Source organism: Seriola aureovittata, chromosome 10 (assembly GCF_021018895.1).
Source record: "Seriola aureovittata isolate HTS-2021-v1 ecotype China chromosome 10, ASM2101889v1, whole genome shotgun sequence".
Taxonomy (NCBI): domain Eukaryota; kingdom Metazoa; phylum Chordata; class Actinopteri; order Carangiformes; family Carangidae; genus Seriola; species Seriola aureovittata.
Genome location: NC_079373.1, coordinates 28,172,522 through 28,194,722, shown reverse-complemented (window position 1 = coordinate 28,194,722; position 22,201 = coordinate 28,172,522). Strand labels below are relative to the sequence as shown.

The 22,201-nt window shown below is 28.6% G+C and overlaps 2 protein-coding genes across 3 annotated transcripts in view; one reads left to right on the top strand and one right to left on the bottom strand.

Annotated features, from left to right (window-relative positions):
* Nucleotides 1-18,917, top strand: part of mdkb (midkine b) — a 33,533-nt gene extending 14,616 nt beyond the window's left edge. For both annotated transcript variants that reach the window (XM_056386189.1, XM_056386190.1), the window contains exons 4-5: nt 17,218-17,376; nt 18,451-18,917. In XM_056386189.1, the coding sequence (XP_056242164.1) occupies nt 17,218-17,376; nt 18,451-18,470 (179 nt within the window). In that variant the 3' untranslated portion in view covers nt 18,471-18,917. The remainder of the gene's footprint in view (nt 1-17,217; nt 17,377-18,450) is intronic.
* Nucleotides 18,918-19,000: 83 nt separating this feature from the next.
* LOC130175694 (muscarinic acetylcholine receptor M4-like) lies at nt 19,001-21,459 on the bottom strand. Its single transcript, XM_056386188.1, has one exon. It carries the CDS (start codon nt 20,598-20,600, stop codon nt 19,296-19,298), a length of 1,305 nt encoding a protein of 434 aa, XP_056242163.1. The 5' UTR covers nt 20,601-21,459; the 3' UTR covers nt 19,001-19,295.
* Between the last annotated feature and the right edge of the window lie 742 nt (nt 21,460-22,201).

Sequence of the window (22,201 nt, the reverse complement as noted above, 5' to 3'; positions counted from 1 at the left end):
TTTTTATGTCTCACTATAGTATGACGTTTCTTGACGTTTTCATGACTTACTATACTATGACTTTTTTTAAACTTTTTTCATGTCCTACTATACTATGACGTTTTTTTTTTAAATTTTTTCATGACTTACGATACTATGACTTTTTTTGACGTTTTCATGACTTACTATACTATGACTTTTTTAAACTTTTTTCATGTCTTACTATAATATTAACTTTTTTTGACGTTTTCATGACTTACTATAGTATGACTTTTTAAAAATTTTTCATGTCTTACTATAATATGACTTTTCAAAAAAAATTTCATGTCTCACTATAGTATTACCTTTTTTGACGTTTTCATGACTTATTATACTATGACGTTTTTTTACTTTTTTCATGTCTTACTATACTATGACTTTTTTTTTACCTTTTCATGACTTATTATACTATGACGTTTTTTTACTTTTTTCATGACTTACTATACTATGATTTTTTTTTAAGTTTTCATGTCATAATATAGTATGACTTTTTTAAAAAATCTTCATTGCTTACTATATTATGACTTTTTTAAAAAATCTTCATGTCTTACTATAGTACGACTTTTTAAAATTTTTTCATGTCCTACTATACTATGACTTTTAAAAAAAAATTTCATTTCTCACTATAGTATGACTTTTTTAAAAAATTTTCATGTGTCACTATAGTATGACCTTTTTTGACGTTTTCATGACTTACTAAACTATGAACTATTTTTTATTTTTTCATGTCTTACTATACTATGACTTTTTTTGACGTTTTCATGACTTACTATACTATGACTTTTTTTTACATTTTTCAAGTCTTACTATACTATGACTTTTTTTTTAAATTTTCATGTCTTAGTATAGTATGACGTTTTTTTGACATTTTCATGACTTACTATACTATGACTTTTTTTAAACTTTTTTCATGTCTCACTATAGTATGACGTTTTTTTACTTTTTTCATGACTTACGATACTATGACTTTTTTTGACGTTTTCATGACTTATTATACTATGACGTTTTTTTACTTTTTTCATGACTTATTATACTATGACTTTTTTTTTTACTTTTTTCATGTCTTACTATACTATGACATTTTTTTTCTATTTTTTTATGTCTTAATATACTATGACTTTTTTTGACGTTTTCGTGACTTACTATACTATGACTTTTTTTTTACTTTTTTCATGTCTTACTATACTATGAACTTTTTTTGAAGTTTTCATGACTTACTATACTATGATTTTTTTTTTATTTTTCATGTCATAATATAGTATGACTTTTTTAAAAAATCTTCATTTCTTACTATACTATGAATTTTTTTTAAAAATCTTCATGACTTACTATACTATGACGTTTTTTTTTTTTATTTTTTCATGTCTTAGTATACTATGAACTTTTTTTGACGTTTTCATGACTTACTATACTATGACTTTTTTTTGACGTTTTCATGACTTACTATACTATGACTTTTTTTTTAAATTTTTCAAGTCTTACTATACTATGACTTTTTTTTTTAATTTTCATGTCTTAGTATAGTATGACATTTTTTGAAATTTTCATGACTTACTATACTATGAACTTTTTTTTGACGTTTTAATGACTTACTATACTATGAACTATTTTTTATTTTTTCATGACTTACTATACTATGACTTTTTTTGACGTTTTCATGACTTACTATACTATGACATTTTTTTCTATTTTTTTATGTCTTAATATACTATGACTTTTTATAAATTTTCATGACTAACTATACTAGGACGTTTTTTTTAATTTTTTCATGACTTACCATACTATGACGTTTTTTTTACCTTTTCATGACTTACTATACGATGACGTTTTTTTTTTTTATTTCTTACTATACTATGACGTTTTAAAAAAGTCTTCATGTTTTACTATAGTACGACTTTTTAAAATTTTTTCATGTCCTACTATACTATGACTTTTTAAAAAAAATTTCAATTCTCACTATAGTATTACCTTTTTTGACGTTTTCATGACTTACTATACTATGACTTTTTTTAAATTTTCATGACTTACTGTACTATGACGTTTTTTAAAATTTTTTCATGTCTTACTATACTATGACGTTTTTTTTACTTTTTTCATGAATTACTATAGTATGACTTTTTTTTGACGTTTTCATGACTTACTATGCAATGATTTTTTTTTATTTTTTATTTCTTACTATACTATGACGTTTTTTGACCTTTTCATGACTTACTATACAATGACATTTTTTTCCTATTTTTTTATGTCTTAATATACTATGACTTTTTTTGATGTTTTCGTGACTTAATATACTATGATGTTTTTTGACTTTTTCATGTCTTACTATACTATGACTTTTTTTTGACGTTTTCATGACTTACTATACAATGATTTTTTTTTTTTTTTCTTCTTACTATACTATGACGTTTTTTGACCTTTTCATGTCTTACTATACAATGATTTTTTTTTTTTTTTTTTTTTTCTTACTATACTATGACGTTTTTTGACCTTTTCATGACTTACTATACAATGACATTTTTTTTCTATTTTTTTATGTCTTAATATACTATGACTTTTTTTGATGTTTTCATGACTTACTATACTATGACTTTTTTTTGATGTTTTCGTGACTTACTATACTATGACTTTTTTTTGACATTTTCATGACTTACTATACTATGATTATTTTTTTATTTTTCATGTCTTAATATACTATGACTTTTTTTGATGTTTTCGTGACTTACTATACTATGATGTTTTTTGACTTTTTTTTGACGTTTTCATGACTTACTATACTATGAACTATTTTTTATTTTTTCATGACTTACTATACTATGAACTTTTTTGACGTTTTCATGACTTACTATACTATGAACTATTTTATATTTTTTCATGACTTACTATACTATGAACTTTTTTTGACATTTTCATGTCTTACTATACTATGACTTTTTTTAAAATTTTTCATGTCTTACTATACTATGACTTTTTTTTTACTTTTTTCATGACTTACTATACTATGAACTTTTTTTGACGTTTTCATGACTTACTATACTATGAACTATTTTATATTTTTTCATGACTTACTATACTATGAACTTTTTTTGACATTTTCATGTCTTACTATACTATGACTTTTTTTAAACTTTTTTCATGACTTACTATACTATGACGTTTTTTTTAAAATTTTTCATGTCTTACTATACTATGACGTTTTTTTTACTTTTTTCATGAATTACTATAGTATGACTTTTTTTTGACGTTTTCATGACTTACTATGCAATGATTTTTTTTTTTTTTTTTTCTTACTATACTATGACGTTTTTTGACCTTTTCATGACTTACTATACAATGACATTTTTTTTCTATTTTTTTATGTCTTAATATACTATGACTTTTTTTGATGTTTTCGTGACTTACTATACGATGTTTTTTTTTTTATTTCTTACTATACTATGACGTTTTTTGACCTTTTCATGACTTATTATACTATGACATTTTTTTTCTATTTTTTTATGTCTTAATATACTATGACTTTTTTTGACGTTTTCGTGACTTACTATACGATGATGTTTTTTGACTTTTTCATGTCTTACTATACTATGACTTTTTTTTGACGTTTTCATGACTTACTATACAATGATTTTTTTTTTTTTTTTTTTTATGTCTTAATATACTATGAACTTTTTTTGACGTTTTCATGTCTTACTATACTATGAACTATTTTATATTTTTTCATGACTTACTATACTATGAACTTTTTTTGACATTTTCATGTCTTACTATACTATGACTTTTTTTAAATTTTCATGACTTACTATACTATGACGTTTTTTTTAATTTTTTCATGTCTTACTATACTATGACGTTTTTTTTACTTTTTTCATGAATTACTATAGTATGACTTTTTTTTGACGTTTTCATGACTTACTATGCAATGATTTTTTTTTTTTTTTTTTCTTACTATACTATGACGTTTTTTGACCTTTTCATGACTTACTATACAATGACATTTTTTTTCTATTTTTTTATGTCTTAATATACTATGACTTTTTTTGATGTTTTCGTGACTTACTATACGATGTTTTTTTTTTTATTTCTTACTATACTATGACGTTTTTTGACCTTTTCATGACTTATTATACTATGACATTTTTTTTCTATTTTTTTATGTCTTAATATACTATGACTTTTTTTGACGTTTTCGTGACTTACTATACGATGATGTTTTTTGACTTTTTCATGTCTTACTATACTATGACTTTTTTTTGACGTTTTCATGACTTACTATACAATGATTTTTTTTTTTTTTTTTTTTATGTCTTAATATACTATGAACTTTTTTTGACGTTTTCATGTCTTACTATACTATGACTTTTTTTTACTTTTTTCATGACTTACTATATGACGTTTTTAAAAATTTTTTCATGTCTTACTATACTATGACGTTTTCTTTACTTTTTTCATGAATTACTATAGTATGACGTTTTTTGACATTTTTGTGCCTTAGTATATTATGACGTTTTTTTTTTTTTTTTCATGTCTTAATATACTATGACTTTTTTTGACGTTTTCGTGACTTACTATACTATGACTTTTTTTTTACTTTTTTCATGTCTTACTATACTATGACGTTTTTTTGACTTTTTTTTGACGTTTTCATGACTTATTATACTATGACATTTTTTTTCTATTTTTTTATGTCTTAATATACTATGACTTTTTTTTGATGTTTTCGTGACTTACTATACGATGTTTTTTTTTTTTATTTCTTACTATACTATGACGTTTTTTGACCTTTTCATGACTTATTATACTATGACATTTTTTTTCTATTTTTTTATGTCTTAATATACTATGACTTTTTTTGACGTTTTCGTGACTTACTATACTATGATGTTTTTTGACTTTTTCATGTCTTACTATACTATGACTTTTTTTTTACGTTTTCATGTCTTACTATACAATGATTTTTTTTTTTTTTTTCCTTACTATACTATGACGTTTTTTGACCTTTTCATGACTTACTATACAATGACATTTTTTTTCTATTTTTTTATGTCTTAATATACTATGAACTTTTTTTGATGTTTTCATGACTTACTATACTATGATTATTTTTTTATTTTTCATGTCTTAATATAGTATGACTTTTCAAAAAAATTTTCATGTTTTACTATACTATGACTTTTTAAAAAAATCTTCATGTCTTACTATACTATGAACTTTTTTTGAAGTTTTCATGACTTACTATACTATGACTTTTTAAAAAAAATATCATGTCTCACTATAGTATTACCTTTTTTGACGTTTTCATGACTTACTATACTATGAACTATTTTTTATTTTTTCATGTCTTACTATAGTATGACTTTTTTGACGTTTTCATGACTTACTATACTATGATTTTTTTTTTATTTTTCATGTCTTAATATAGTATGACTTTTCAAAAAAATTTTCATGTTTTACTATACTATGACTTTTTAAAAAAATCTATCATGTCTCACTATAGTATTACCTTTTTTGACGTTTTCATGACTTACTATACTATGACTTTTTTTTGACATTTTCATGACTTACTATACTATGAATTATTTTTTATTTTTTCATGTCTTACTATACTATGACTTTTTTGACGTTTTCATGACTTACTATACTATGAACTATTTTATATTTTTTCATGACTTACTATACTATGACTTTTTTTTGACGTTTTCATGACTTACTATACTATGACTTTTTTTTGACATTTTCATGACTTACTATACTATGAACTATTTTTTATTTTTTCATGTCTTACTATAGTATGACTTTTTTGACGTTTTCATGACTTACTATACTATGAACTATTTTATATTTTTTCATGTCTTACTATACTATGACTTTTTTTTGACGTTTTCATGACTTACTATACTATGACTTTTTTTTACATTTTTCAAGTCTTACTATACTATGACTTTTTTTTTTAATTTTCATGTCTTAGTTTAGTATGACGTTTTGTGACGTCTTCATGACTTATTATACTATGACCTTTTTTGACGTTTTAATGACTTACTATACTATGATTTTTTTTAAATGTTTTCATGTCTTACTATACTATGACTTTTTAAAAAATTTTTCATGTCTTGCTATAGTATGACTTTTTAAAAAAATTTTCATGTGTCACTATAGTATGACCTTTTTTGACGTTTTCATGACTTACTAAACTATGACGTTTTTTTACTTTTTTCATGTCTTACTATACTATGACTTTTTTTTTTACTTTTTTCATGACTTACTATACTATGACTTTTTAAAAAATTTTTCATATCTTACTATACTATGACGTTTTTTAAAACGTTTTTCATGTCTTTCTATACTAGGATCTTTTTGGACGTTTTCATGACTTACCATACTGTCACATTTTTTTTTTTACTTTTTTCAAGTCTTACTATACTATGACTTTTTTTTCAATTTTCATGTCTTAGTATAGTATGACGTTTTTTTAACGTTTTCATGACTTACTATACTATGACGTTTTTTTACTTTTTTAATTTCTTATTATACTACGTTTTTTTTTTACGTTTTTCATGTCTTACTATACTATGACTTTTTTTTAAATTTTCATGATTTACTATACTATGACGTTTTTTTAAAAATTTTCATGTCTTACTATACTATGACTTTTCAAAAAAAATTTCATGTCTCACTATAGTATGACTTTTTTTTACCTTTTCATGACTTACTATACTATGACGTTTTTTTAAATTTTTTCATGTCTCACTATAGTATGACGTTTTTTTGACGTTTTCATGACTTACTATACTATGAACTTTTTTTGACGTTTTAATGACTTACTATACTATGATTTTTTTATAATGTTTTCATGTCTTACTATAGTATGACTTTTTAAAAAAATTTTCATGTCTTACTATAGTATGACCTTTTTTGACGTTTTCATGACTTACTATACTATGACTTTTTAAAAAATTTTTCATATCTTACTATACTATGACGTTTTTTAAAACGTTTTTCATGTCTTTCTATACTAGGATCTTTTTGGACGTTTTCATGACTTACCATACTGTCACATTTTTTTTTTTACTTTTTTCAAGTCTTACTATACTATGACTTTTTTTTCAATTTTCATGTCTTAGTATAGTATGACGTTTTTTTTAATGTTTTCATGACTTACTCTACTATGAACTATTTTTTATTTTTTCATGTCTTACTATACTATGACTTTTTTTGACGTTTTCATGACTTACTATACTATGAACTATTTTTTATTTTTTCATGTCTTACTATACTATGACTTTTTTTGACGTTTTCATGACTTACTATACTATGACGTTTTTTTTTACTTTTTTCAAGTCTTAATATACTATGACTTTTTTTTTTAATTTTCATGTCTTAGTTTAGTATGACGTTTTGTGACATTTTCATGACTTACTATACTATGATTTTTTTTAATGTTTTCATGTCTTACTATAGTATGACTTTTTAAAAAATTTTCATGTGTCACTATATTATGACTTTTTTTGGCGTTTTCATGACTTACTAAACTATGACGTTTTTTTACTTTTTTCATGTCTTTCTATACTAGGATCTTTTTGGACGTTTTCATGACTTACCATACTGTCACATTTTTTTTTTTTACTTTTTTCAAGTCTTACTATACTATGACTTTTTTTTCAATTTTCATGTATGACGTTTTTTTAACGTTTTCATGACTTACTATACTATGACGTTTTTTTTACTTTTTTAATTTCTTATTATACTACTTTTTTTTTTTTACGTTTTTCATGTCTTACTATACTATGACGTTTTTTTTACGTTTTTCAGGTCTTACTTTACTATAACTTTTTTTGACGTTTTCATGTCTTACTATACTATGACGTTTTTTTGACTTTTTCATGTCTTACTATACTATGACGTTTTTTTTACGTTTTTAATGTCTTACTATAGTATGACGTTTTTTTGACGTTTTCATGTCTTACTATACTATGACTCTTTATAAATTTTCATGATTTACTATACTATGACGTTTTTTAAAAAATTTTCCTGTCTTACTATACTATGACTTTTCAAAAAAAATTTTCATGTCTCACTATAGTATGACTTTTTTTTTTACCTTTTCATGTCTCAGTATAGTATGACGTTTTTTTGACGTTTTCATGACTTACTATACTATGGCATTTTTTTTCTATTTTTTTATGTCCTACTATACTATGACGTTTTTTGACGTTTTCATGACTTATTATACTATGACGTTTTTTAAAAATTTTTCATGTCTTAATATACTATGACGTTTTTTTAACCTTTTTCATGACTTAATATACTATGACTTTCTTGACGTTTTCATGTCCTACTATACTATGACTTTTTTAAAATGTTTTCATCTCTTACTATAGTATGACTTTTTAAAGTTTTTTATGTCTCACTATAGTATGACGTTTCTTGACGTTTTCATGACTTACTATACTATGACTTTTTTAAACTTTTTTCATGTCCTACTATACTATGACGTTTTTTTTAAATTTTTTCATGACTTACGATACTATGACTTTTTTTGACGTTTTCGTGAGTTACTATACTATGACTTTTTTTAAAACTTTTTTCATGTCTTACTATAATATTAACTTTTTTTGACGTTTTCATGACTTACTATAGTATGACTTTTTAAAAATTTTTCATGTCTTACTATAATATGACTTTTCAAAAAAAATTTCATGTCTCACTATAGTATTACCTTTTTTGACGTTTTCATGACTTATTATACTATGACGTTTTTTTACTTTTTTCACGTCTTACTATACTATGACTTTTTTTTTACCTTTTCATGACTTATTATACTATGACGTTTTTTTACTTTTTTCATGACTTACTATACTATGATTTTTTTTTAAGTTTTCATGTCATAATATAGTATGACTTTTTTAAAAAATCTTCATTGCTTACTATATTATGACTTTTTAAAAAATCTTCATGTCTTACTATAGTACGACTTTTTAAAATTTTTTCATGTCCTACTATACTATGACTTTTAAAAAAAAATTTCATTTCTCACTATAGTATGACTTTTTTAAAAAATTTTCATGTGTCACTATAGTATGACCTTTTTTGACGTTTTCATGACTTACTAAACTATGAACTATTTTTTATTTTTTCATGTCTTACTATACTATGACTTTTTTTGACGTTTTCATGACTTACTATACTATGACTTTTTTTTACATTTTTCAAGTCTTACTATACTATGACTTTTTTTTTAAATTTTCATGTCTTAGTATAGTATGACGTTTTTTGACATTTTCATGACTTACTATACTATGACTTTTTTAAAGTTTTTTCATGTCCTACTATACTATAACGTTTTTTTATTTTTTCATGACTTACGATACTATGACTTTTTTTGACGTTTTCATGACTTATTATACTATGACGTTTTTTTACTTTTTTCATGACTTATTATACTATGACTTTTTTTTTTACTTTTTTCATGTCTTACTATACTATGACATTTTTTTTCTATTTTTTTATGTCTTAATATACTATGACTTTTTTTGACGTTTTCGTGACTTACTATACTATGACTTTTTTTTTACTTTTTTCATGTCTTACTATACTATGAACTTTTTTTGAAGTTTTCATGACTTACTATACTATGATTTTTTTTTTATTTTTCATGTCATAATATAGTATGACTTTTTTTAAAAATCTTCATTTCTTACTATACTATGAATTTTTTTTAAAAATCTTCATGACTTACTATACTATGACGTTTTTTTTCAATTTTCATGTCTTAGTATACTATGAACTTTTTTTGACGTTTTCATGACTTACTATACTATGACTTTTTTTTGACGTTTTCATGACTTACTATACTATGACTTTTTTTTTAAATTTTTCAAGTCTTACTATACTATGACTTTTTTTTTTAATTTTCATGTCTTAGTATAGTATGACATTTTTTGAAATTTTCATGACTTACTATACTATGAACTTTTTTTTGACGTTTTAATGACTTACTATACTATGAACTATTTTTTATTTTTTCATGACTTACTATACTATGACTTTTTTTGACGTTTTCATGACTTACTATACTATGACATTTTTTTCTATTTTTTTATGTCTTAATATACTATGACTTTTTATAAATTTTCATGACTAACTATACTAGGACGTTTTTTTTAATTTTTTCATGACTTACCATACTATGACGTTTTTTTTACCTTTTCATGACTTACTATACGATGACGTTTTTTTTTTTTATTTTTTCATGACTTACTATACGATGACGTTTTTTTAAAAAATTTTCATGTCTTACTATAGTACGACTTTTTAAAATTTTTTCATGTCCTACTATACTATGACTTTTTAAAAAAAATTTCAATTCTCACTATAGTATTACCTTTTTTGACGTTTTCATGACTTACTATACTATGACTTTTTTTAAATTTTCATGACTTACTGTACTATGACGTTTTTTAAAATTTTTTCATGTCTTACTATACTATGACGTTTTTTTTACTTTTTTCATGAATTACTATAGTATGACTTTTTTTTGACGTTTTCATGACTTACTATGCAATGAGTTTTTTTTTATTTTTTATTTCTTACTATACTATGACGTTTTTTGACCTTTTCATGACTTACTATACAATGACATTTTTTTCCTATTTTTTTATGTCTTAATATACTATGACTTTTTTTGATGTTTTCGTGACTTAATATACTATGATGTTTTTTGACTTTTTCATGTCTTACTATACTATGACTTTTTTTTGACGTTTTCATGACTTACTATACAATGATTTTTTTTTTTTTTTCTTCTTACTATACTATGACGTTTTTTTGACCTTTTCATGACTTACTATACTATGATGTTTTTTTCTATTTTTTTATGTCTCAATATACTATGACTTTTTTTGACGTTTTCATGACTTACTAAACTATTACGTTTTTTTTACTTTTTTCAAGTCTTACTATACTATGACTTTTTTTTCAATTTTCATGTATGACGTTTTTTTAACGTTTTCATGACTTACTATACTATGACGTTTTTTTTACTTTTTTAATTTCTTATTATACTACTTTTTTTTTTAACGTTTTTCATGTCTTACTATACTATGACGTTTTTTTTACGTTTTTCAGGTCTTACTTTACTATAACTTTTTTTTGACGTTTTCATGTCTTACTATACTATGACGTTTTTTGACTTTTTCATGTCTTACTATACTATGACGTTTTTTTACGTTTTTAATTTCTTACTATAGTATGACGTTTTTTGACGTTTTCATGTCTTACTATACTATGACTCTTTATAAATGTTCATGATTTACTATACTATGACGTTTTTTAAAAAATTTTCCTGTCTTACTATACTATGACTTTTCAAAAAAAATTTCATGTCTCACTATAGTATGACTTTTTTTTTACCTTTTCATGTCTCAGTATAGTATGACGTTTTTTTTGACGTTTTCATGACTTACTATACTATGGCATTTTTTTTCTATTTTTTTATGTCCTACTATACTATGACGTTTTTTGACGTTTTCATGACTTATTATACTATGACGTTTTTTAAAAATTTTTCATGTCTTAATATACTATGACGTTTTTTTAACCTTTTTCATGACTTAATATACTATGACTTTCTTGACGTTTTCATGTCCTACTATACTATGACTTTTTTAAAATGTTTTCATCTCTTACTATAGTATGACTTTTTAAAGTTTTTTCATGTCTCACTATAGTATGACGTTTCTTGACGTTTTCATGACTTACTATACTATGACTTTTTTAAACTTTTTTCATGTCCTACTATACTATGACGTTTTTTAAAATTTTTTCATGACTTACGATACTATGACTTTTTTTGACGTTTTCGTGAGTTACTATACTATGACTTTTTTTTAAACTTTTTTCATGTCTTACTATAATATTAACTTTTTTTGACGTTTTCATGACTTACTATAGTATGACTTTTTAAAAATTTTTCATGTCTTACTATAATATCACTTTTCAAAAAAAATTTCATGTCTCACTATAGTATTACCTTTTTTGACGTTTTCATGACTTATTATACTATGACGTTTTTTTACTTTTTTCATGTCTTACTATACTATGACATTTTTTTTCTATTTTTTTATGTCTTAATATACTATGACTTTTTTTGACGTTTTCGTGACTTACTATACTATGATTTTTTTTTTTACTTTTTTCATGTCTTACTATACTATGAACTTTTTTTGAAGTTTTCATGACTTACTATACTATGATTTTTTTTTAATATTTCATGTCATAATATAGTATGACTTTTTTAAAAAATCTTTATTTCTTACTATAGTATGACTTTTTTTAAAAATCTTCATGTCTTACTATAATATGACTTTTCAAAAAAAATTTCATGTCTCACTATAGTATTACCTTTTTTGACGTTTTCATGACTTATTATACTATGACGTTTTTTTACTTTTTTCAAGTCTTACTATACTATGACGTTTTTTTTCAATTTTCATGTCTTAGTATAGTATGACGTTTTTTGACGTTTTCATGACTTACTATACTATGACATTTTTTTTCTATTTTTTTATGTCTTAATATACTATGACTTTTTATAAATTTTCATGACTAACTATACTAGGACGTTTTTTTAAATTTTTTCATGACTTATCATACTATGACGTTTTTTTTACCTTTTCATGACTTACTATACGATGACGTTTTTTTTTTTTTATTTCTTACTATACTATGACGTTTTTTGACCTTTTCATGACTTACTATACTATGACATTTTTTTTCTATTTTTTTATGTCTTAATATACTATGACTTTTTTTGACGTTTTCGTGACTTACTATACTATGACTTTTTTTTTTTTTTTCATGTCATAATATAGTATGACTTTTTAAAAAAATCTTCATGTTTTACTATAGTACGACTTTTTAAAATTTTTTCATGTCCTACTATACTATGACTTTAAAAAAAAAATTTCATTTCTCACTTTAGTATTACCTTTTTTGACGTTTTCATGACTTACTATACTATGACTTTTTTTTGACGTTTTCATGACTTACTATACTATGAACTATTTTTTATTTTTTCATGACTTACTATACTATGAACTTTTTTTGACGTTTTCGTGACTTACTATACTACAAAGTTTTTTTTTACTTTTTTCATGTCTTACTATACTATGACTTTTTTAAAACTTTTTTCATGTCTTACTATGCTATGACTTTTTTTTTTTAAACTTTTTTCATGTCTTACTATAAGTATAACGTTTTTTGACATTTTTATGCCTTACAATACTACGAACTTTTTTGACGTTTTCATGTCTTACTATACTATGACTTTTTTTGACGTTTTCATTACTTACTATACTATGACGTTTTTTTTACTTTTTCCATGTCTTACTATACTATGACTTTTTTTTTTATTTTTTCATGACTTACTATACTATGACCTTTTTTTGATGTTTTCATGACTTACTATACTACAACGTTTGTTTTTATTTTTTTCATGTCTTACTATACTATGACTTTTTTTTACCTTTTCATGACTTACTATACTACAACGTTTGTTTTTACTATTTTCATGACTTACTATACTATGACTTTTTTTTTTTACTTTTTTCATGTCTTACTATACTATGACGTTTTTTTTAATTTTTTCATGTCTTACTATACTATGACGTTTTTTTGACGTTTTCATGACTTACTATACTATGAACTTTTTTTGACGTTTTCATGTCTTACTATAGTATGACTTTTTTAAAAATTTTCATGTCTTACTATAGTATGACTTTTTAAAAAAATGTTCATGTCTAACTATAGTATTACCTTTTATGACGTTTTCATGACTTACTATACTATGACTTTTTTTCTTTTTTTTTTTATGTCTCACTATACTATGACTTTTTAAAAAAATGTTCATGTCTTTCTATACTAGCATCTTTTTGGACGTTTTCATGACTTACCATACTGTGACATTTTTTTTTACTTTTTTCAAGTCTTACTATACTATGACTCTTTTTTTTAAATTTTCATGTCTTACTATAGTATGACGTTTTTTGACATTTTCATGACTTACTATACTATGACGTTTTTTTGACTTTTTCATGACTTACTATACTATGAACTTTTTTTGATGTTTTCATGACTTACTATACTACGTTTGTTTTTCCTTTTTTCATGTCTTTGTATAGTATGACGTTTTTTGACGTTTTCATGTCTTACTATACTATGACTCTTTATAAATTTTCATGTCTTACTATACTATGACTTTTCAAAAAAAATTTCATGTCTCACTATAGTATGACTTTTTTTTTACCTTTTCATGACTTACTATACTATGACGTTTTTTAAAATTTTTTCATGTCTCACTATAGTATGACGTTTTTTTGACGTTTTCATGACTTACTATACTATGACATTTTTTTTCTATTTTTTTATGTCCTACTATACTATGACGTTTTTTGACGTTTTCATGACTTATTATACTATGACGTTTTTTAAAAAATTTTCATGTCTTAATGTACTATGACGTTTTTTTTACCTTTTTCATGACTTAATATACTATGACTTTCTTGACGTTTTCATGTCCTACTATACTATGACTTTTTTAAAATTTTTTCATGTCTTACTATCGTATGACTTTTTAAAGTTTTTTCATGTCTCACTATAGTATGACTTTTCTTGACGTTTTCATGACTTACTATACTATGACTTTTTTAAACTTTTTTCATGTCCTACTATACTATGACGTTTTTTTAAATTTTTTCATGACTTACGATACTATGACTTTTTTTGACGTTTTCGTGAGTTACTATACTATGACTTTTTTTTAAACTTTTTTCATGTCTTACTATAATATTAACTTTTTTTGACGTTTTCATGACTTACTATAGTATGACTTTTTAAAAAATTTTCATGTCTTACTATAATATGACTTTTCAAAAAAAATTTCATGTCTCACTATAGTATTACCTTTTTTGACGTTTTCATGACTTATTATACTATGACGTTTTTTTACTTTTTTCATGTCTTACTATACTATGACATTTTTTTTCTATTTTTTTATGTCTTAATATACTATGACTTTTTATAAATTTTCATGACTAACTATACTAGGACGTTTTTTTTAATTTTTTCATGACTTACCATACTATGACGTTTTTTTTACCTTTTCATGACTTACTATACGATGACGTTTTTTTTTTTTTATTTCTTACTATACTATGACTTTTTTTGACGTTTTCGTGACTTACTATACTATGACTTTTTTTTTTTTTTTCATGTCTTAATATACTATGACTTTTTAAAAAAATCTTCATGTTTTACTATAGTACGACTTTTTAAAATTTTTTCATGTCCTACTATACTATGACTTTTCAAAAAAAATTTCATGTCTCACTTTAGTATTACCTTTTTTGACGTTTTCATGACTTATTATACTATGACGTTTTTTTACTTTTTTCATGTCTTACTATACTATGACATTTTTTTTCTATTTTTTTATGTCTTAATATACTATGACTTTTTTTGACGTTTTCGTGACTTACTATTCGTGACTTACTACTATAAGTTTTCATGACTTACTATACTATGACTTTTTTTAAAAATCTTTATTTCTTACTATAGTATGACTTTTTTTAAAAATCTTCATGGCTTACTATATTATGACTTTTTTAAAAAATCTTCATGACTTACTATACTATGACGTTTTTTTTCAATTTTCATGTCTTAGTATAGTATGACGTTTTTTGACGTTTTCATGACTTACTATACTATGACATTTTTTTTCTATTTTTTTATGTCTTAATATACTATGACTTTTTATAAATTTTCATGACTAACTATACTAGGACGTTTTTTTTAATTTTTTCATGACTTACCATACTATGACGTTTTTTTTACCTTTTCATGACTTACTATACGATGACGTTTTTTTTTTTTTATTTCTTACTATACTATGACTTTTTTTGACGTTTTCGTGACTTACTATACTATGACTTTTTTTTTATTTTTCATGTCATAATATAGTATGACTTTTTAAAAAAATCTTCATGTTTTACTATAGTACGACTTTTTAAAATTTTTTCATGTCCTACTATACTATGACTTTAAAAAAAAAATTTCATTTCTCACTTTAGTATTACCTTTTTTGACGTTTTCATGACTTACTATACTATGACTTTTTTTTGACGTTTTCATGACTTACTATACTATGAACTATTTTTTATTTTTTCATGACTTACTATACTATGAACTATTTTTTATTTTTTCATGTCCTACTATACTATGACTTTAAAAAAAAAATTTCATTTCTCACTTTAGTATTACCTTTTTTGACGTTTTCATGACTTACTATACTACAAAGTTTTTTTTTACTTTTTTCATGTCTTACTATACTATGACTTTTTTAAAACTTTTTTCATGTCTTACTATGCTATGACGTTTTCATGATAAACTATATATAAAATTTTTATGCCTTATTTTACCATGAAGTTTTTAAGCCTTACTATGACGTTTTTATGTTTTATTGTTAATGTTTATGTTCAATTTTTTGGCCTTTTTTATGAATTTATATAATGAAAAAAAAAATTTTACAGCTTACATTTTTTGGCCTTTTTATGACTTCCTATGATGTTACATTTTTAACATATTCAAGCCTTACTATAATGTTAAATTTTTTGACATTTACATAACCTCCTACAATGTTACGTTTTGTTACGTTTCTATGTTTATAGTATGATACTTTTTGATGTTTTTAATGCCTTAGCATACTGTTAAGTTTATTGATGTTTTGATGCCTTACTATAGTATCACTTTCTTATGCCTATGACATTTTATGCCTTACTTTAATATTATGTTCCTTGATGTTTTTATGCCTTAATATACTTACATTTTTATGACTTACTATAATGTTATATTTTTTGACGTTTTAATGCCTTAGTATAATGTTATATTATTTGGCATTCATATGCCTTATTATACTATCACCTGAGAGAGATCTAATGGATGCTTTGAAAAGAGTTTCTGGAGTTTATATGTTTGATGACTCCGACTTTTATTTTTAAAGTTCCTGTTCCTGTCCCCTAACAAACATTGAGCTTCCTGTCTCTGCACTGTTCTCAGTTTTTCACGCTGAGGTCCATTGACTGACTCTTGGACAGTTTAAAGTGATGATGATGAAGCTGTGTCTCAGGTGTAACTTTTGTCCATCTCCTGCAGGTGACTGTAAGTACAAGTTCGGGCCGTGGGGATCCTGCGATGCCTCCACCAACACCAAGAGTCGGTCAGGAACCCTGAAAAGGGCTCTGTTCAACGCCGAGTGCCAAACCACTGTCAAAGTCTCCAAACCCTGCTCCCCCAAAGTGAAGAAGACCCGAGGTGAGACCTGAAGGTTCAGACCAGAACTAGAGATCCTGCTAATTCTAGATTAAATAACTCAAAGATTCAAAATGGAATTTTCATTTTCAGATTAAAAAAAAAAATTCTAATTATAAATTTTACTTAAAATTTGAGCTTAATCTTATATAATTATCTAATTAAATTTTTATTTAAATAACTGTGTATTTCAATTGAACTGAAGTTATTTAATCATCAGTGTTTTTATTTAAAAGGTAAAATCTCTGATTCTGTTGAAGCTTCAAAACAGACATTGAAAAACATGATACATTCACATTCATGCAGCTCAAATATATAAAAAACATCTTTGTGCCAACATATGTCAAAATCTCTTTATTGTCATGTAATTGAATGAGTGTCCTCCAAACATCAACAATGCTGCTTCATGAGGTTCTTACAGGTGTATGATTTATGAATTACACCAGGTTCCTGAAGATGTTTCTGTCCCTCACAGGAGGGTCCAGACCATGTTTAAGTCCAGACCAGTTCTCCACAAAAACAGTTGTACCAGCCAGTACAGTAGTACAGTGTTCAGCTTTAGTACAGACACAAGGTTCATGGTTTCTGAGTCCACATGGTTCCATCATCACCAGGTCCACATGTACCCTGAGTCCAACAATTGAGTCTGAGACATGAAACAGGACCAGGACTCAGGACCTCAACCATCTCAGAAGAGAGGAGGCTCTGAGCCTCTCTTCTGATTGGCTGACTGCTTTCTGAGTGATCCAATAAAAGTAAAGCAGATTTCAGGTAAAAACACTCAGAGAAAGCAAATCCTGCAAGGTTTGGATGGTGGGTCCAGGTGGGCGGGGCTTGGTGACTGCTTTGTTGTGACATCACAAAGTTCCAGAAGTCCTGACGGCTGGTTTTAAGGCTCAGTTTCTGAATACAGGCTGTGTGCATTTCTCTGTGGACTGAGGCTTTGATACTTTCACAGTATTAATATAGAAGCTAGAGCTGATCTATAATCTATAATCACACTACACATGGACACACACCTTTACACTGGAGGAGCTTTAATCTGTTGAACTCAGACCTTCATGTTTCTCTTCACAGGGGAGAAGAAGTCAAACTGAAGGATGGACAGATGTAAAGATGGAGGAAGGTCTCTCCTCCTCCAGCTGAACAATTGTCTTCCTCCTTCATCAAACACAAAAACCGAGAGACTCCTCCGACAACGACCACCTTCACTCCTCCTCCCTTTCTGATCTCCTGTCTTTGGATTAAATGAGGAAAGCTTTTCTCTAGTCGATGATAACACTGTGCTGTAGCTGGTAGTTTGTTTTAACAGGTAGTCCTGAAGACTGTTACTGTAGCTCTAGGTGTATTAACATCCAGGTGAGGTCCTGACCCGCTCTGAGACCTGAACAGTCCTGGTCTCAGACGAGTCAGAATCCTCATCTTTAAATATGTTGATGGTCTGTGACGACAGAGTCTGATATAAAATCTATTTTTGAACTATAGATTATTGACGATGCAACATGAGACTGTACAAATGAACCAATTAAATACTGTACATTGTTCTGGTGATGAGTTCAGTCTGTTCATTCATTCATCTTCACTCATGACACAGAAGCATCAGCTCAATGACACAAAACAACCACAGAGCTCCTGGTTCTACCACGTGTTACCATGGCGACGGTTAGCATGTCACATGAGTTCTCTCAGGTGCAAACAGCCAATCACAGAGCTTCACATCATCATTCAACTGAGGTTAAAAGTGACAGTGTGTCATTTGATTCACGTCTGACTGTCTTCGTCATGGCAACGTCAGCTGAGTTCATGTTGAGAAGAAACTTCAAGCGGCTCCACGTCACTCTGTGACTTCAAACCCTGAGTGACATCATCACAGATCGTACAAGGCGAACAAAGACTTAGCCGCATCTGTAACCACATCAGTGTCACCGGCAGCAGCGCAACAGGCGGCAGAAGGTTTTCCTGAAGGTGACGCTGCACAGGGCGTAGCAGGCGGGGTTGATGGCGCTGTTGACGTAGCAGAGCCAGTAACCTGTGGTCCACAGACTCTGTGGGACACACACGTGACAGAAGGCCGCGACCACTGCCATGATGTTGTAGGGAGTCCAGGTGAGGATGAAGGCCAGCAGGATGGCCAGGATGGTCTTGGTGACCCTCCTCTCCCTCGCCATCACTCGCCGTCTCCTCCTGTCCTCCAACCTGAAGCTGGGACAGGAGAGCGCCGCCGAGGCCATCCTGTGGAGGTCGGCGGTGGACGAGGACTCGTTCTCCATCTTGTTGTAGTCTTCTTCTGTGGTGCGGCAGGCGGCGGTCTGAGTGAGACACGGCTGGGGAGACGGACAGACGTCTGACGTGTCTCCAGGACTTCTGGACGCTCTCCGGTTCCTTCTGGTCTTTGAGGTGCTGGACTCTGATTGGTTCAGAGACAGGTCTGAGGTGGGGTCACTGGCCACCCAACTGCGTCGCTTCAGGAGGAAGTCTTTAACGGAGGGACTGGACGTCCTGAGCATCCCCCGCTCGGACCGCAAAGCGCTTAGGCGGCTGCGGCTGGCCGCGGACAGGCGGCCGTACAGGACGACCATGATGACCGCCGGCAGGTAGAAGGAGGGAAGCGTTGTCGCCAGAGTGACAGCGGGACTGACCAGCAGCTGGGTGTAACACTCCCCTTCAGGGACGACCCGTCTGCCCCCGGCACTCTGCCAGGTGATGATGGCGGGGGCCCAGAGGACAAGGGACAGCAGCCACGCCCCCCCAATCATCAGCCCCGCCATCCCTCCCGTCCGCCGCGCTGGGTAGCTGAGTGGCCTCGTCATGCAAAAGAAGCGGTCCAGACTGATGAGAAGCAGGTTCATGACGGAGGCGCTGCTCACCACGTGGTCCAGGACCAGCCACATGTCACACAGTGTGGCCCCCAGGGGCCAGCGGCCCCCCACCAGGTACAGCGTGTACAGGTTCATGGACAGAAGGCCCACAAGCAGGTCAGCCGCCGCCAGGCTCAACAGGAAGTAGTTGTTGATGGTGCGCAGGTGGCGGTTCACTTTGATGGACAGGATGACCAGCATGTTGCCTAGCACGGTGATGATGCTGAGGGAGGCGGTTACCATGATGACCCCGATCAGCTGAGCAGTGCTGTAAGGACATGCTGCTCTGATTGGAGGCTGACAGGAGGTGTTAATGCAGGGGCGGAGCCAAGCAGAGGAGTTGAGGTCCAGTTCAGATGCTCCTCCCATGTTTCCTACAAAATAAAACACAGGAAGATCTGCTGTGATCAGGTGATTGATTAGTAACAGGACATGAATGTGTGATAAACTGAAGAATCAGTTTTATTAATTTATGGATCTTGATGAATATTTGTTGATTCTTTTTCTTTGTGGCTATATGAAGGAGAAATCAACTACGACTCCCAAGATGCATTTCACTAACAAACAGCCAATCACAGAGCTTCATCCAGCTGTTGAATCTGCAGCTACAGAAACTTGTTTGGGTCAAAGTTGATGCAGCAACGAATTCTGCTTTTACAACTGTGAGTCATCAGCTGAGGCTCATGGGTAATGTAGTTGTTATAGTCAGTAGAACGTGAATCTACTGCAGCAGCGTCACGTTCATGTCGAGGAGGAAACAAGTGAACTTCTCCTGCAGAATGCTATCAGGTCATTAATCAGTTAGTTGATCAGAAGAAGATTAATCAGCAACTATTGATTAATTCATCAATGATCTGAAAATGATCAGATCAAATGTTCCGACAGTGAATTGAAGATGTTCAGTCTATAAATGTCCAGATGTGGTGTTCTCTCCCACCAACAGTTCAAACAGAAAGATTTACACTTTTCGATTCACAAATAAAGCTTCATAAAAATGAATCGATTGATCTTTCTCTATCAACAACTAATTGATTATCAGCTGCAGCCTCTCTCTGATGTTTCCTTCAGTTCATTCACTGTGACTTTAGTCCCAAGTATCGACGTTTAAACACTTTAAATACCAGCAATAAAAGATGTGTCACCAGTTTATAATTATCGATTATTGATCACTTTAATGTTACAGCTGATGAAGCTGGAGCTGGTTTTAACTCTATTGATTACAGCTGAATTCACCGCCATTGATTTTATTTATACATTATTTCATCAAGACGTCACAGAGATCAAGATCTGCTTTACTTTTTATTATCAATGAAAATAATTAAAAACAGATAAATACTGAAACGTGAAGCATCGTTCAGAGGAAACAGTCAGTGATGATAATATGAGTAATATATGAATAATAATTAAACATGTAAAGAGAGAGGCAGACAGTACCTGGACCTGGACCTGGACCTGGACCTGAGCAGACAGTACCTGGACCTGGACCTGGAGCTGGACCTGGACCTGGGGCTGAGCAGCACGTTGCAGCTGCTGGATCAGCTCAGTCTGAGGTTTATAAGCAGCAGAGGAAGCGTCTCATTCGTCCTCATCAGCAGCTTCCTGACGTCACCTGCTGCTGCAGCTGTCCTCAGATCAGTCTCTGCTTCACGTGGGACGTTAATGACTGAGGACAGACCAGAGTCCTGAGTCCATCACAGAACATCAGTTTCCTCTCACCAGTTAAGAGTCTGAACCAGTTCATCAGTCAGTCGGAAGAGACTGTAGAAAGATGATCTTTATAAAGATATTCAGCTTGTCGTTAATAAACAGGTTTATTTATATTTTAGTTTAGAAACAGAATCTTTACTTGAGTTTTATTGTGACGGTTCCTCCTCTACATTTCTATGGAGAACTCTTACTTTGAAGCCGAGCTTTTAGTCAGTGAATGAATGTTTTTATTTAAAAAATGTGACAGACCATCTCCTCCACTG